Source organism: Garra rufa, chromosome 3, assembly GCF_049309525.1.
Source record: "Garra rufa chromosome 3, GarRuf1.0, whole genome shotgun sequence".
Taxonomy (NCBI): domain Eukaryota; kingdom Metazoa; phylum Chordata; class Actinopteri; order Cypriniformes; family Cyprinidae; genus Garra; species Garra rufa.
The window spans coordinates 17,971,175-17,990,160 of NC_133363.1; the positions used below are offsets into that span (position 1 = coordinate 17,971,175).

The following is an 18,986-nucleotide window of genomic DNA, read 5'->3' on the forward strand; positions in this document are numbered from 1 at the left end:
GCAGCTGGGACCATAGTCAACAAGAAAAGAATTGGTAACACTTTACGCCGTGAAGGACTGAAATCCTGCAGTACCCGCAAGGTCCCCCTGCTCAAGAAAGCACATGTACAGGCCCATTTGAAGTTTGCCAATGAACATCTGAATATTTCGAGAACTGGGTGAAAGTGTTTTGGTCAGATGAGACCAAAAACTTAACTTGCCTTGTTTGGAGGAGGAGGAATGCTGCCTATGACCCTAAGAACACCATCCCTACCATCAAACATATAGGGGGAAACATTATGCTTGGGCATGTTTTTCTGCTAAGAGGACAGGACAACTGCACTGCATAAAAAGGATGATGGACAGGGCCATATACTGTCAAATCTTGGGTGAAAACCTCCTTCCCTTAGCCAGAGCATTGAAAATGGGTCGTGGATGGGTTTTCACATGGCCAAGGCAACAAAAAAGTGGCTCAAGAAGAAGCACATTACGGTTCTGGTGTGGCCTAGTCTCCAGACCTTAATCCCATTGAAAATCTGTGAAGGGAGCTGAAGGTTTGAGTTGCCAAAAGTCAGTCTCGAAACCTTAATGACTTGGAGAGGATCTGCAAAGAGGAGCCGGACAAAATCGCCCCTGAGATGTGTGCAAACCTGGTGGCCAACTTCAAGGAATGTCTGACCTCTGTGATTACCACTTGGTTTTGCCACCAAGTACCAAGTCATGTTTTGCAATGGCGTCAAATACTTATTTCACTCATTAAAATGCAAATCAATTTATAACTTTTTTGAAATGTGTTTTTCTGGATATAATATAATATATAATTCTGCCTCTAACTGTTTAAATAAACCTACCATTGACATTCTAGATTGATCATTTCTTTGTCAGTGGGCAAATATATAAAATCAGCAGGGGAATCAAATAATTTTCTCCCTCACTGTAACATTAATTAACAATGAACAATATATTAGTAACAGTATTCATTCATCGTTGTTAATGTTACTAAAAAAAAACCAGCTAAAGTGAAATGGTGTCAATGAGGAAGGATGCTTTTTGTGGCCAGATGGTATAGTTACGACATCTACCAGGAGGGGTTAACAGGGCCAGGCTAATGCACTAAGCCTCGGCCACTTGTCTGAAACATACTAAGTGAGAGTCAGAATAGAGTGAAGGAAGGAAAGCGGTGGGAGAGAAATAAAAAACAAAATAAATAGATAGATAAATAGACAGATAAATAGTTATGCACCTTGCAGTTCTCACAGCAGACCCCGTGGGCACACTGTGCATCCACCTTCAAAGTGCAATTGCTGGGGTGGCAGCAATCATTGGTGCACTCCTGCGGGAGATAGAAACACACACACACACACACACACACACACACACACACACACACACACACACACACACACACACACACACACACACACACACACACACACACAAACACACACACACACACACACACACACACACACACACACACACACACACACACACACACACACATATGAGGCACTTCTGATAAAGGCTACCAAAGCAAATCAACATATGGCCCTCAACTTACATGGTCAGGCACTTAGAGCAAGTTGTGAAAACACAATATATATACATTCATAATGTATGTACTGTACACACACACACACACACACACACACACACACACACACACGCAGAGTGTCTGCTTGCATTCTACGATTAAATGGCGGAAAATAAATCGAAAAGAGAAATTGCACAGGATGTTAGATGTATATAAAAATGTCTGACACGTGTGACACTGATATATACAGCGTGGAGGCGTCTGACGGCCAATAATTATACCGTACAGCTGAAAATGAATAGGGAAAGGGAAGGAAGTGTGTGTGTGGTGTTTTTAGGGTGTTTAATGAGGAGGAAACGGTCCACGCACACATATACACTTTGTCACACACACAGTGTCTTTCGTTCTCGCATAAACACATACAGCAACCTCTATTCTGCTTGATATGGTTTCAGAGCATCAAGTGCGACTGACAGCTATGATTATCACACTAGAAATAAATAAATGGTGTGATTCAGTGACTATAATGAAAAAAGACATGCGTACATGACAGGCTTGCACTGTTAAATCTATTTTTGTGTATTCATGGAAGTAGAGAGGGCCGCCAGATGATGGTTTGGATTAAAAGGTTAGAACAAAAGTGTATGATAACAGCTCTCAGTTCAGTGCCGCAACCTAGCTTTTGCTGTCAGGTGATCGTTGAGGTATTGTTTCACTGAATATGATATTGGCAGCAGGTAAAAACCAGAACAGTAGCCCAGGTGTTTATGTATTGACTAGGAGTTACAAACGCTACAGTCTACCTGCAGCAGATGGTAAATCACCCAGCCATTATATGCGCACTGACAGCCTGTCAAACACGGCTTTACGGCAAGGTGGGACGCTCCTCTTTCTCTCTTTCTACACACACACAAGCATGCAAGCAAACATAAAAACGTGTATGCTTTCATCTGTCACTCTTTGTTACAGCAGCATTTTCTGCTGTAGTTCAACTATTTCTGTTCTAACATTAATGTTTGGACCTTCCATGTGATAAAAACAAAACTTTCTGCTGGTTGGGCAAAGCTATTCACAATAAAAGAATACAATACATTGCATAAACATATCAAGTATTCTATGAATAAGTAATAAATGCATAAAAATGTGGCATAATCGATTGTAATCCATATTAACTATCAAATGTTGATTTATTACATGTATTTCATACCCTCTACTGTTCTCTGGAAAATGACTAATTTATGATTGGTCTGATTCAATATTCTCTAAATCAATAAGTAATTCTATTCAATAATTAATTTAGGCACAAATCACCTCTGGTTCTCCACAGTCACACTCCTCCCCTTCCTCTACAAAGCCGTTTCCACACCTCTTGCCACCGACCAGGTCTTTCATGTTGGGCATGTTGAACAGGCACATTCCTCCTCCCTTCTGGAAGTAGTTGTCCAAGTCTTTTTTGCTGCAGCGGCTGAAAACTTTTGGAAAGGGGTGCCTGTAGACCATTTTAGAAAGGGGTGTATGTCATTTTTATGCATGGAAATGATTGAAAAAAAACTAAAGGTGCACTAATGGAAATAAGTACATTTACATCTACAGTTACATACAGCAGATGCACTTGAACATCGGTTTATAATGAAAATATGGTCTTGATTTGAAATGAAAAGAGGAATAGTGTAGTTTCCCAAACTGTTTTTCACCTTTTCATACCTTGGACGAGTAAAAACACTTTTCTCCTCTCTATTCCAAGTGATCTCCTCTGATCTTCTGTCTTACCTTTCCTCTACTGCAGGGGCACCAAAACCAAGGGGTCACACAACCCACTTCATCTCAATCAAGCTTCAAACCAATTCACTCTACTAAAGCTACTAGCCTTGCTATAAATGATGTGCTTATGTCAGCCACATTTGATCTCATACTAGCAGAAAAAGTTCTTCCTGGCTTTTCTGGTTTATGTCTTTCTTAGTTCTTACTCAGTTAGCTGAAAAACTGCTGCACCCTTAACACTGGGGTTCCACAGGGCTCAGTGCTGGGCACCCTGCTGTTTTCCATTTATACCAGATCTCTCCGAACATTTCTATAACTGCATGGTGCCACTGGTGTGCTAACAAAACCTGACACATCATGTTTCCCCCCTTCTTTCTGTAAATCAGTGTTCTAAGAATGGAACTGAACATGCCTCTGTGGTATGTATCTCTTTTCAAGAGAAAATATATGTATATACGGGTGAAATTTGATCCTGAGACTATCATGCAATACCATCATAGATGGCGCCTTATCAAACTTTATGTACAGGATGTTCATGGTATCTCGTTTACTTGCTGCCTTCTCAGGTATCACAAAAACAACTGTTTTTAGAAACCAGGGCCCGTATTCACAAAACATTTTATCTTACCACTACGAGTTCTCCTAAATAGCAGTAAAAGTTTTTAGCTAAGAGTTAAAACCTATTAACAAAGCTGCTGAGACAAACTTTTACTAAGCAGCAGAGAAAAGTCTTAAGCTAAGAGTAAGGGCAGGGTTGACCTCGTTACTATGGATGATGTCAGCATGCTCACTAACCATGCATACAGTGATTGGCTGATAGGGGAGGGATCTCTGTCAGACATTTATTCACAGAAATATTGTTCTAAAAAGATCTTAAGGATAAAAGTAGCCTATCTCATAACTTAGCGATTTAGGAGAAAATCTTAAAAATAATGCTTAAACAATCCTAAATGTAGGACTTCTAATTTTTGCTCTAAGAGTATTTCACAAAGCGTTTTAGCACTAAAACTAGCTCCTAAATCTGCGAAATGTTAGGAGTAGTGGAGAGGACTCCTAAGTCACTAAGATCAAGTCCTAAAACTATCCTAAAATGGCTGTTGCCGGCTGTCTGCCTCGGAACAGAAACATTTTAGAAGCATTGGATGATAATGAGCTTTTCAGAAGGTGTGGTCTTAATTGCGAAGGTATTATGAATGTTTCAGAATTGCAACAAATTGAAACAACCCAATAACGCCACAGATCAAGGTTTTGACAGTCCACGAATGGCAGCTCCTTATGAATGCAATAAATATTTTAATGAGGCTAAGGATTTCAATCTGCACAAGGACAAGGTTACATGAAAACATTATCGGCAACTTGAAAGTATTGTCCGTTTAGCTGTAGCAGTTGTTTGTCACTGTTTGTAAATTCTGCAATCTCAGCCTTAATTTGCCTGACTTTGCAAAGAATACCAACGCTTTTCACAGTCATCTTTGCTTCTGGACAAAAGTGGGGAAGCTGCATTTATTTGCACACATATATTTTCCCACACATCTTTTTTAGTTTTGAGGTTATCCCAACTCCAAATTTTCCCTTGATTATATCCTTGTTTTCATGAACAAGTTGGGCAAGAAGTAAGAGTTGTTCTTGCGTCCAGTTTGGTTTTCTTTTACGTTTACATGCCTTACTATCACCTATGATTATTCTACCCTGTTAATTAAAAGGCTGTTTATATGCATAGCCGCTAACTGTATACGAGGAGCGCACATGAGGCTGAAGATACACGTTTAATTAGTGACAGTTAGCCTGCATTTTAAAATCTTTATTTGAATATGGCAACATTTTTATTTTAAAACCTTACTTTAAATATGATATAATAGTGCACGTTACAATATTTCTATGAATAAATGTCTGACAGAGACCCCTCCCCTATCAGCCAATCATTGTGTGCATAGTTAATAAGCATGTCGACATCATCTATAGTAACGAGGTCAATCCCGCCCTTACTTTTAGCTTAAGACTTCTCTCTATTCCTTAGTAAAATAGGTTTTAAGAGAAAACTCTTAGCTAAAAACTCTTACTGCCATTTACGAGAACTTTTAGTGGTAAGATGAAATGTTTTGTGGTTACAGGCTCTGATCATGTGTACATAATGTATTGACATTAAACTCGTTTTTAACATGATAATTTTATTCTTACATGTACTTTAATAATGTTATTAGCCTTGAGATTAGTGATGCAGTGAATAAATGCATATATATGCATCAGTTATTAGTAATATCCAATAGTCGACTCTAGTGGTAGAATGTTCGTTAAATGAGTCAGAAGGTTTCGGTTCTAATCCACCATCACACAACTTTTTTCATCCCTTAATAAAATTAAATATGTTCATCAGTGATCCTATATCAGAGACACATTTGTGTGTATTTTGTTTTGATTTTTAACCCTAATGAGTCATGAGCGAGGGATTGAAGCACTCGCGTGTGAACACTGAGCACGAGCCGCATTGAGAAAGTTCCGTTGCTAATTAACATCGCAACGAATATTAAGCATGATTTCAGAAACCTTATTCAACAGAAAGGAATGTTTCATCAGCATTAGGTACGTCCGTGCCGCGAGATGTTCAAAAAAGTGGTGGGACAATATCGAGCTTTGCAAAAAGTGTCCCACCCGTGAATTACGCCTATGCAAATAAGTAATGTGAAACACTAACAAAAGCAATTATGAGAAATATTTTTATTATAGCAGTCTTCAACAGTAAAACCAACACAACAGTGTTAAAATGTGCAGTTTCACAAACTTTTTTGCAAAAGTTTTCGTGACCAATACTGGTCACGATGATTTTTTTGCCATCTGACTATTTCTATGGTCACGCATTGATGGATTATAGAGATGTTTGTACAGGCGTACCCATTCAGCCAAAACAGCTTTACATTTTTTTCGTGAGTAATGAGGTGACACGCGAACAGTTCACACGAGAAGCCGTGCACACCGCCACGCGAAATGGGTGATTTCACAAACCCAAGCGAACTTGCGGACGTATAAATCTGTCTTTACGTTGCACAGATTTAGGAGCTAGTTTTAGCGTTAAACACTTTGTGAAACACTCTTAGAGCAAAAACTTATGAGTCCTAAATTTAGGACTGACACGCCCATTATTTTTAAGATTTTCTCCTAAATCGGCAAGTTATGAGCTACTTTTAGCCTTAAGATGTTTTGTGAATACGGGACCAGATTGATGATTTCAGACAGCTAACGGCAGTTTTGTGTGCAATATGCACAGCCAGTCAAAAGTTTTTAACATGTTTAATCATTTTAACCTGCTCACGAGCCTGCATTTATTTGATTCAAAGTACAGCAAAAGCTGTAAAATCTTTTTACTATTTAAAATAACCTTTCTATTTGATTTAAAATCTAAATTTATAGCATCATTACTCCAGTCACATGATCCTTCAGAAATCAGTCTAATATTCTGATTTGCTCAGAGTTCAAAGTTCAGACGAACAGCATTTATCTAAAATAGAACAAGCAGCATCCTTGCTAAATAAAAGTATCGATTTTTATAATTTCTTTCACTATATATATAAGCATCTGAATGATATGTATTGTTACAAAAGCTTTTTATTTCAAATATATGATGGTCTTCGGATCTTTCTATTCATCAAAGAATCCTGAAAAAATGTACTCAGCTGTTTTGAATATTGATAATAATATTATTAATAATAATAATACATGTTTCTTGAACAGCAAATCAGTATATTAGAAACTTTTGACTAGTAGTGTATTATATATTATATTTTAAAATATTAACAATATTAACAATATTTAATATATTATATATAGTATAATATATATATATATATATATATATATATATAGTATATATTGTATATTTTATTTTATATATATATATATATATATATATATATAAAATATTTACAATTACAGTTTTCTATTATAATATTTTTAAGTGCAATTTATTTATGTGATGGCAAAGCTGAACCAGCTGTTACTCCAGTCTTTAGCGCATGATCATTCAGAAATCATTTTAATATGCTGATTTAGTTCTCAAGAAACATTCCTTATTATCAGTGTTGAAAACAGTTCTGCTGTTTAATATTTTTGACAAAACTGTGATATATTTTTTCCAGGATTCTTTGAGTGAGTTTTTGGGGTCTTACTTGGGAGCCCAAAAACGTCAGTCGACATTAGGTTGAATGTGGCTGACTGAGGGGGAACAGCATTTAACTGAAACAGAAATATTTTTTAAACAATTACAAATGTCTTTACTGTAACTTTTGATCAAATTTAATGTGTCCTTGCTGAATAACCATTATTAATTAGTATTAATTTCATTCAAGAAAAGATAAATCAATCTAACTGACCTCGGTAGTGTCCACCAGACAGTCAGGGAATGGTCTGTAGGAGTACAATCTAAAGTGGAGACTTATAATACTTATTTAATCCTTAAAGGACTTATCATTAGCAACTAAGTATGTACTTGTACAGCAGCATCCTATCTATGTATCCTAGTAGTGACACAGTTAGAAGTTAAAATTATCTGCAAGTGCTTCAGGGTTTTTTCTGTAATTAGCATGCTTTTGTAATTACGGTGATTTATGTTCTGCATTGTTGGTCATTTATAAAAGGAAGCGTCTGCTAAAAGCATCAGTGCAATACAAATGTAGAAGTCTTTACCCTGTCGCTGCTGCCATGACACATCCACCCTGCTCTGCAGTAGCCTCCACACAACAGCCCTCATGGTCATGGCTCATGCCAAAGTTATGGCCGATCTCATGTGCCATGGTGGCAGCCGCCCCAATGGGCATTTCAGAATGGTCCTGGAAGAAAAGATCATTTAATCTACCAGCCATAACAAACGTCACAATAAATGAAACAGGAGTTCAAACGCTGCTTTAAGAGTCTGTCTAAAATGATGAATTCAATATACAGGATTATAGTATTTGCTGCTCTCACTGCCATGCAATAAATTAATTGTATTTTATGCTTTAGATTGGACGTGAAGGCTATTTGTAGCCCATAGGCTTCTGTCGTTGCTATGCCACATTGCCACAGTAGGTAAATGGCAGTAGAAGCCCAGAGGACATCTCAGATCTCCAAAGGCATCTTTGTTATGTTACAATGATACCATAAATTGTAGAGGATGTTGTTTTTTTGACCCGCAGGTGGTAATTTAAGTACCTTGGCTGGGGCAAACAGAATAGCCTTTCTTTTATCTTCATACCGTGACACAAACATAAAGACACACACAGTCACACATATTTCCAGAGAAAGGAGTGCAAACGGATATCTCTGCGAAAGGGCATGCAGTGTTGATTTTTACAGAAGGCACTGATAATATCTCCACCATAACAACAATGTTGAAATATGACATGCAGTTGTATTACAAATGATTTCTCTTTATGGATTTTCTATCTCTTACTTTTCTCCCTAGGAACCACATTGTCCTTGTCAAATACTGGTTCTGAAACATTTGAGGAATGTGAAGAAGCCCATTTATGATAAGGAATGCTTTCTCAAACCATAGTCCAGGATGAGTCCAACAGTTATTCCCACAAACAAAAATGTTTGTAATTTTTACAGAAAAAAAAGCTACAGTAAAAACTATCTTACCATATATGGTGACAAAATATAAATGTTTTAACATAACATTATGTGTCATTTTACTGTAACTTTTACATACAAAAATCACTCTACGAGCACACAATATTGCTACTTTAAACCCTAACATGAGAGGATTTATATGTTTAATTAAAAAAATATATATCCATATCTTGATAAATAACTACTTGTGGACTGCAGTTCTATTCACATAGCACTCTGAGAATTTGATTGTGACTTCTGAAAGCACCACATAGTTACTTAAAGGGATAGCTCACCCCAAAAATGAAAATTACCCCATGATTTACTCACCCTCAAGCCATCCTGGGTGTACTTTCTTCTTTCAGACAAATACAATTGGAGTTATATAAAAAAAAAATCTTGGGTTATTCAAGCCTTATAAAGGCAATGGATAGGGTTTAAGATTTTGAAGTCCAATAAAAGTGCATCCATCCATGATCCAAGTGTTCATCCAAGTATTCCACATGGCTCCAGGGCTTAATAAAGGCCTTCTTAAGCGAAATGATGCGTATTTGTAAGAAAAAAATCCACATTTAAAATGCTATAAATCGTAATATCTAGTTTCTGCTAGCGAATGACGTAGGATTAAAGGTGTAGTGTAAACTCTTGGCTTATATCGAAATCTTCCGTCATTGCTGGAACATCGCTCTCTGGTGAACGCACGTGCGACAGTTTGCGGAAGCTAGACAATGCGCTTTATAGAGTTTTAAATATAAATATTTTACTTGGAAAAACACATTGATTCACTTCAGAAGGTCTTTATTAATCCCCAGAGTCGTGTGGAGCACATTTATGATGGATGGATGCTCTTTATTAGACTTGTTAATGAATGTTAAACCCCATTCACTGCCATTATAAAGCTTAGAAGGCAGGGCATTTTTTAACCCTCTGGTATTGTTCATTTGGGAGTCACACTTGTGTTGTGTTGACCGAAAACCTGAAATTTAACTTTTTTTTAAATTAGTAGTAAAATCAATGCAATATATTTTTGTTCCATAATATTTTTATTTTACTTTTATTTAGCATTTTAAGAGAAATTCATGGAAATAATTAATATTTATGCAATAATTATAATGTTTTTTTTTCCCCACTGAAAATAATACAAAAAGATTTTCATATTACTTTTCAAAGATGGCAGTATTTTATATTAAAATAGAGACAATGCCTTTAAAATCCAATCTTTGAAGTCAGATTAGTGGCATCTGGTCAGAGTCAAAAAAGAAAAACATCTGCAATTCCATGGTTTAGCCAGCTCTATATAAAGTCTTAAAAATCTCTAGTTGTTTTTAGACATAAAGACTTGTTTTATTTTGTTGTGGATTTGGATATACATTTAGACTTTCTCAAAGACACCATTTTGTACAGGTTTAGATTTTGTTTGAAATTTTTGTTTGAATGACATTTTGATAACATAACTTTATCATGCTCTATCAGCTGTTAATCAACCTGATTTCAACTTTTTTTTGAGTCTTCTGGCTTAATTTTGCCATATTGTTACAGCCACGCCAGTTCATTTGTGTGTCTATAATAGTGTATTATGTATGTGTGTGAGTGTGTTTAAATGTGTGTGTCTGTTTTGCACTCTTGATGTTTTAGTGTGTAACCTATTTTTGACCGTTTTATTGATTTTATTTCATGCATTTGCAAAAACATGCTTTGTGTTACAGTCAAACTAGTTCATGTATGTGTCTGTGGGGTGGTGGAGTGTGTCTATTTTGCACTCTTGATATTTCACAGTATCACCACTTCATTGTGGTGCACTCTTTTTCTGCATCGTGAATGATTTGTGGATTGTACACAAAAAAAAATCTCTGTTTTTTCGTATTTTTGTGTATTTTCCATTTATTTCCATGGCGGTCATTTCTGACCGGGAACAATACAAGCTTTTTTGAATCAAGTCCACAATTTTTTTGTGGTCACATAGTGACTGCCATAAATGTCATTGAGTTTCCTACCATTCCGATGAAGTAGTGATTTTTAAAAATTTAAAACTTTTTTTTTGGCTAAAATGACCGAACAATACCAGAGGGTTAATATAATATGAGAAGAAAGTCATATACATCTCGGATGGCTTGAGGGTGAGTAAATCAATGGTACTTTAATTTTTGGTTGAACTATCCCTCTAAATAAACTACATTATAGAATATGATTGTACAAACTGTGATGTTGTGTAAAGGTACAACACTGAGCTGAATAATCAACGAGATTTAATCTGCTTCTGGTGGGTCAGCTCCAGACTCTGAAGATGTAGCATGCAACCACTGTTGACATGCATCAAAAAAGAATGTTTTTCATGTACCACACTGATCTTAGTAGGAATAAGTAGAATATATTGATGTGATGTGAAATGACCCCATGTGTAATATCCATAAGAAATGCTTCACCACTCATTAGTATTCAGCAATGTGCTCCTCTCCCGCCACACAAAGTAATAGAACCAATAAGAGGCTAATCGGGTGTATGGGAGCTATTGATCACTTTATCAAATCCCCACATGAGCTGTACACAAACACACACTCTTTATACACAGTGTTTACAGCCTGTTCCAGATGCAAGCCTGCACGCTTTCTTACCACGTTGATGCCGCCTGAATTCTCGTGACTGCACATGCCCTCCAGCGGAGCCATGCCAATGGTGGTGCCCTTGAAAATCACACCACTGCAGGGAAAACAATATATACTTTCAGCTATGATGTCAATAAAATGTGTGAGCCATTCTTCATGCCTTTTAAGGGATAGATCAACCAAAAATGACATTTCTGCCATCATTTAGTCACCCTCATGTTGTTTCAAACCTGTATGACTTTTTTTTCTACTACAGAACACAAAATAAGATATGTTGGTAACCAAACAGTTTTGGTGACCACTGACGTCCATTTCTCTCTCTTTTTTTTTGTTCATACAGGTTTGGAACTACTAGAAGGTGAGCAAACGATGAAAGAATTTCAGTTTTTAGGTGAAACATCACTGGTTAGTCTTTGTGAAAGTGAAAATTCTGTTATGAATTATGCACCATCATGTCATTCCCAACCAGTAAGACCTTCTTTCATCTTCTGAAGTCAAATTAAGATGTTTTTGATGAAATCCGAGAGCTTTCTAACCCTCCATAAATAGCAACGCAACTACCATGTTCAAGGCCCAGAAGGGTAGTAAGGACATTGTTCACATCGTGTCACACACTCATGTGTTGTGGTACTCTCGTAAACGTGCGGTGGAAAGAGAACAGACACAAAAGAGAAGAAATAGCCTTGAAAGTGGTAGTTGCATTGCTGTGTATGGAAGGTTAGAAAGCTTTCGAATTTCATCAAAATATCTTAATTTGTGTTCCAAAGATGAATGAAAGTGTTACAGGTTTGGGACGAAATGAGGGTGAGTAATTAATGACATAATTTTCATTTTTGGATAAACTAACCTTGTGATGTATAAAGAAAAAATATCAGAAAATTAATTATTTTTTTTTACAACTTATTTAACATCATTGAAGTCTTGTTCAATAGGCAACATAGGCTCATTGGAAATATGTGTCTCTATAAACATTTCTGCAAAACTGAAATAAACATACCTGTACATATAAATCACTGCATTTTCCAGTCTAAAAAAACACTAGAGGCAGTAAAACTCTGACTTGCTTGGTAGCTCACCTGATACGACATTGCACTTGAGTGATAAAGAGCTCCAGTACGAACCCCGTGAAACTACGAACTACAAAACAGCTCAAATCTGCATAAGGAAGCACGACTGCCTCAACAAATGTTTTTATTTTATTTTTTTTATCACATTTGTAAACACTATTGATTAGGTTTAGGATTGGGTTTGGTGTTGGGGATATTTCCAGCAACCTTTAGCATATTTGAGTTCTGAAAAGCCGCAATATGCATCTCAAGCAGCGTAATAAAAACACAGCAATACGTGCATGCACTACCGTAATAAAACTGTGCCGGTGTTGCAGAAATGTATATAGAGGCACATATTTCCAATGAGCCTGGGCTGTCAATATGTGCATGTGGTTGGTGTGTGCTGTGACTAACGTGAGTAGTTGGGCATTGTCATGTTTCTTGCGGGATTTGAGTTTCTGCCTCCACTGAAGGAAGGACCAAAGAGTTGAATTTGGCTCCTCATTGATGATGCACTGATCGTGTTCAGTCCAAACCTCTAGACCAATCAGAGGTACACGGATGTTCAACTCTCTGTAGAACTGATCAGACCAAAACAAACAATTAAGGACAAGGCAAAGCGATTCATTTTGTTAAATATAATTACAATACAGACATCTAGGAATTTTGCACTCAGAGAACAAATATACAGTCTAAACAACAGTCAACAAAACCTTTGAACCAAAGAAATGCAACCAGGCTTGACATACCTTATCTACATAATTAGCAATTTCCATTATCCTCATTTTAGTTTTGTCAAGGTCCTTGTTTTGCTTTCTGTACTGTAGAGACACAGGATGAAACGCCAAGAGGCAAATTGATCAAGACGAACATACAAATGCATAGACTCTGCTTGAGAAATTGCAAAAACCCCGTTACAGAGAAATTTGATTAACTAAATCCAGCCATAATGAAATCTTGCATAACCTCGTGCCTCTTTTGGCTTTTGGTGGATATTATACAGATTCAATGTAAATGTATGAAAGAACTCAATCAGAAAACTCAACAGAATGTAACACTGAAAGACTGTCTGCATGCCCCTCACGAAATGCATCCCTCATACCCGAGGACTAAAAATTAAACTATTAAATTCACTGATAACGTCTTGATAACTCCTCATACATGTAAGATATCAGCAATGGGGGTGATAGAAAAGAGACGGAGAGTGTGAAAAGCCACTTCCGAAGCTCTATATTTAAGCAGCAATTGCTCAGTGGCCACATTTGAATGAATAACACCAGGCTTAAAGTACCGGTTCTAAAGTACAGTTTATATAACTCTGGCTGTATTTGAAGCCTTTTAAAGCCTTAATTCCTATGGTGAACTTTACTGTGTGGAAGTGTCTAATTAGTGGAAGTGAGCATGGCACAGGCATCATCAGCTTACCAGTGTGTTGTCAGCTACTATATACAGTTCCATGTACTTTGTAGTACCCCAGGCATTTCGTCTAACCTAGGTGTGGGGATAAATACAGAAACAAACAAATGGCAGGCAAAGTGAAACGTTAATTGCTGGAGGGCAGGATTTATGGATTTGTTTCTCTAGTCTCTTGGCATTTGCTTTTACATACATGCAATAAATGTCTACAGCAACTTAACAAATAATAAAGTGACAGTTGTATTAAATCACACATATTGAATTCACTATAAAATCAGTTGGAATGTAAATACTAATTCTTGTTTAACAAACTGACTACAAAAGTTTAAAACCTGTATGCAACAGTATTGCAGATATGTTTTATGTTTCACTGCTGTTCTTCATGATCAGTTTTATTTGCATTCTAATTGATGTGTCTAATTCACTTGACAGATTGCACTGGCACAAAAGCGTTCAGTTGCCACAAAGTGTCAGCTAGCACTTTACAGTAACCAAGCAGTAAATAAAATGTGAGTGAAACAGTAAAATAACCGGAAGAACAGAATGTGCATATAAGTCATCTTCCTTGGCAACCAGAGGAAAATAAAAGTGCAAGCTGATAAATGTTCATAAGCAATAAAAACCAGAGCTCTGCATTACAAAATGAGCCTCGTCAGGAACTCGTTTGTATGCCTATTAGCTATAGGGATAAAAAACATTGAAAATTTAATGATTCTATTAGAAAAAAAAACGACTATGCACAAAACACCATGGACTCTTTTATTGTGGAGGTCACATCACCAAGGAGAAACCAAATTGTCCACTGTCATTTTTCTAAGTTGACTCATTCGAGTAGTCAAATTCCAAAATAGTGTTGATATGATTCTGTAGATGATATTTAAAGACTAAAACTGGGACATACTGTACTACAGTATATATGACCCTCAAGATTCAAGAACTTTGTAATCCAATTGTACCAGGAATACATCATAACTGAAGAGCAGGTACATTAGTCCACGCTGTTTATTAATTTATGGACCCTCTTATACTCATTTGTAAACAGCAGGCCAGTTAGAAGCCTCTACTGCTCGGCTTTAATGAGAAAGCAAGTGCAAGCAGAACAATAGCAGTAGGAGGGCTCCCAACTCCTGCTAATGATCCTCAAGAGTTTTATAATAAGCCCACATTATGCACTTCATCAGTCTGAACACTTAACCTGGGCTTAAGATGGCTTTATTTCTGTACTGTAATGAGCCAAAACACATTTTTCTTTCTGCAGCGCATTACGGGTACAAATGAAATTACTGACGCACAATGCAGCACAACAGCTTTGCGTCAGACCGCAATGTTCTCTTCCGTGAGTGGACTATCTAGTCATTATAGATTGAAGTGTACAGAACATCTTTGCTATTGTGAAAGAGAAATTTCCTCTGACATCACACACAATCCACTCATGAGATCAGAAATAGAGACTTTATATGCTGAATAATGATGGTAATGACTCACTCCTATTTCCCTAATGACTATTATGCTTACAAACTACTTTACAAAATGAGACTTTTTGTCACCTGTGGAAAGGATAGATTAAATATGCTTTTTGCATGAGTGCATCTACTTCAATGAAATATACTGTAAATATCAACACACTAGTTATATTACCAAGTCTCTTTATTTTATCAGATATGATATGGAAGACACCATAAATCAAAATGATGTAATTTCTGACTGACCCTTTGATGCAAAGGTTTAAGATGACCACTGAACAGGCTGATGTGTCCAGTCTGATGGCTGTGTCCACAGGTGCCGGTTTTGATCGGCAGGTCTTCAGTGCGATAGAAGGTGTGGTGGAGAACCTCCTGGCCTCCGATTGGCTCCAGGTAGTATGTATCATTTGAGTTCAAGACAATCAAACCTCTGCAGACGGAAATTGAAGTAACGTCAGTTCAAAGGCTCTCTTGTCAAAATTCTGTAAATTGTCAATCATTTACTTACCCTCATGTGTTTCCAAACATGTCATTTCTTAATAAATATATTAAGATATTTGGACCCCAAATACAATTGGACCCCATTGACTTCCATTCTGATCTCATGATGAAAATGTACCTGTGGGAACTTTTTTCACAAGACAGACCGCCATGTACATTTCGTGACATATTCGATGTGAAATGTTAACTGAGTGGCGCCAAAAGAGTGTTGTTTTCTTTCCAAGGAACAGATGAACGTACATATGGTACATATTATGTGATGTTGGTTTTTGTACGTGTCACTGCAGTTCTGACTTGAAATGTCTGTTGAGTGGCGCTATAACTCTACTGCTCTGTACCATCTGCACTACACCTAAACCTAACCGAAACTATGAAAAAAAGCAAATATGATGTAAACATGTAATGGCAAGCATGCCGTTTTAGCTCTTTCATCCCAAATCATATATTTTACAGGATTCATACCCAAGGATTCCACATTCTAAGTCCTAATCCGTGCCGGCTGAGCTACCGAGCAAGCTTGTTATGTCTGGGAAGCAGAACATATGAAGCTGTAATCATAACTGCGTGCTAAAACGATTACAACCTCTAGTGTTGATTTATGTTGGAAACTGCAGTGAATATGTACTAGATTAATAGATTAATCAGAAAGTAATCGAAACTGTAATTTAGAACCTCTAACTGACATAATTTTTCCATGTCGGTTATTTCGGGGTTTTTTTTTTCAATCCTGTTAATACTTTCCCACAAAAGCAAATATGACATAAAAACGCAATCGCAAGCATGCTGTTTTAGCTTGTTTTTTGATCTCTCATCTTTTAGCTCTTTCATCGTGAATTATGTATTTTATGGGATTCATACCCAAGGATTCCACATTCTAAGTCCAATTCCGTGCCGGCTGAGCTACCGAATGCACTTGTTAGCTCTGGAAAGCAGAACATATGGAGCTGTAATAATAAGTGTGTGCTAAAACGATTACAAGTACTTGCTGTTTTACTGCCTCTAGTGTTCATTTATGTGGGAAACTGCAGTGTTATGTACTAGGGCCGGACGATTAATTGGAAAGTAATCAAAACCGAAATTTAGAACCTCCAACTGACATAATTTTCCCATGTCAGTTATTTCAATCCTGTTAATACTTTCCCATTAAAAATATACTACCACGTGTGTAGTTGGCGCTATACAGATGTGAAAACTTTAATAATAATAAGAGTGATCGTTCATTAATCGCAATCGAGGTAAACAGTTCAATTAATCGAGATTTTGTTTTTAGTTTATATCGTCCAGTCCTAATATGTAATTATTGGTAGAGTTGGGGGTTTGGACTCGGGAATTATTGCCGAGCCAGCCGAGTCCAGGGACAGTTGACGGAAATTTTACTGACTTGATGCATTATTACGAAAGTGACATTCAGTATTTGCACGTTTAAAAGTCTTGCCAGTACTTGAAAGCCTGCTGGTTACTTTGCATACACACACACCCAAAGCGTGCTCACCGAAAGTGCCTCTTAGTCAGCGTGCAAATGCTGAATTGAAGTTTTCTTTTGCATTTTATTGGTACACACTTACACGAAAAGTAATGTCAAAATGCACCGTCTTGGAGAGTATTCATGCAAATGCCGTCGGTTTTGTCTTAAACTAATTTCAACAGTTGGGAGAAATACAGAAGTGTCAAAATATATGATCTGTGGATCAAGTCTTAAAGCGAGAGCAGCGTAAACCTGCTGCAGCAGACTGCATCAAATTACATTTACCTATTTTATCTCACAATTCAGAATTGTTTTTATATGTCGTTTATATGTTGTATTTCGGACTTTATAACTCAATTTAACTCAAGAGTAGCGAGTTTGTCAGTTCTGAGTGGAAAAATGTCATAAGTGTGGGATATAAACTCATGATTTTGAGAAGGGAGAATGTCTTTTCTTATAAGAATTGTGAGATATAATCTCGGAATTGTGAAAATAAAGTCTGAATTTTGAAATATAAACTCTGTCATTAACCCTTAAAGTCTCATTTTCATCCAAGAAAAAAAAAAAAGTAAAATGCCATCTACCCTGTCTAAGGTCTTACCATTCGTCATATAAAACCCAAAACACAGTCACAATCAGAGGTAAGAGGTGCATTTTCTGCTCCTCAGGTCTCATTCATTAAGCTTCCTACCCACCCCGTTGAATTTATACATTTACTATATGACAACAAATAAAGTCAAGTCAAATATGTCACAATACATAAGCTATAACTTCTGTTACATTTTCCGTTTGCTGAGCAGGACACTAATTATTAGATGGTGTGAAATCAAAAATCAAAATGGCAATATGCAATAGAGGTTTGCTTTTGTTACATTTAAATTGTCATTGCCCTATTCTAGTTGTAAAGGTTTAAACAAGGTTAAGATACCGACAAACAGTAGTGTTCAGACTCGACCAATTTGGACTCGGACTTGAATCTGACTCGCCCCATTTTGGACTTGGACTCGACTCCAACTCAAATGGTTAAAGACTCAGACTCGACTTGGACTCGACTCGGCCTCGACTTAGGTGGACTTGAACCCAACACTACTTATTGGTACCCATGTCGCATCTTGCAATAAAGTTCCCACAGGTACGTTATCGTCATGAGATCAGGTAGCTTTCATTTTATGGACAAAAAAATCCAAAAAGTCATATAGGTTTGAAACATGAGGGTGAGTAAATGATGGCAGAATTTTTAATGAACTATTCCTGTAAGTAGTACTAAAAATGCCAGTAAAAGAGATGTCTTTGAGTCATTTTCATTTGATCTTTCTTTTACAAACATATATAGACACACAGAGTGGAATTTTTAATGCCTCTTGATCCTGCTTTTAGCCTCAGTATAGTTAACGGCATTAAGTAGTTATGCATTAACTAATCAGAGATCAGAAGGGCCGCTGAAACGCTGCTGGATTTGAGGTCTCCCAGAGCACCTCTATAGCACCACTCTAAATTTGACCTCTGTAAAAAGTTTTCAAGCAGTACGTTTGAAAAATATGTTAAAAATAAAGCCGATGAGACTGCAGGGTGACCCATTTGCCATTTCAGATTTCAGATTGGTGCTCTCGAGTTGCCCCCTTTGTGCCTACA

At 36.9% G+C, this 18,986-nt stretch overlaps 1 protein-coding gene across 1 annotated transcript in view; it reads right to left on the reverse strand.

Moving 5' to 3' along the window:
- The window catches only part of adam19a (ADAM metallopeptidase domain 19a), a 134,352-nt gene that overhangs the window by 30,748 nt on the left and 84,618 nt on the right, over window positions 1-18,986 (reverse strand). The window contains exons 6-13 of the mRNA XM_073836879.1: window positions 15,635-15,818; window positions 13,935-14,000; window positions 13,259-13,330; window positions 12,924-13,090; window positions 11,470-11,554; window positions 7,952-8,094; window positions 2,825-3,002; window positions 1,223-1,312 (exon numbers count right to left, since the gene is read on the reverse strand). Of these exons, the coding sequence (XP_073692980.1) occupies window positions 1,223-1,312; window positions 2,825-3,002; window positions 7,952-8,094; window positions 11,470-11,554; window positions 12,924-13,090; window positions 13,259-13,330; window positions 13,935-14,000; window positions 15,635-15,818 (985 nt within the window). The remainder of the gene's footprint in view (window positions 1-1,222; window positions 1,313-2,824; window positions 3,003-7,951; window positions 8,095-11,469; window positions 11,555-12,923; window positions 13,091-13,258; window positions 13,331-13,934; window positions 14,001-15,634; window positions 15,819-18,986) is intronic.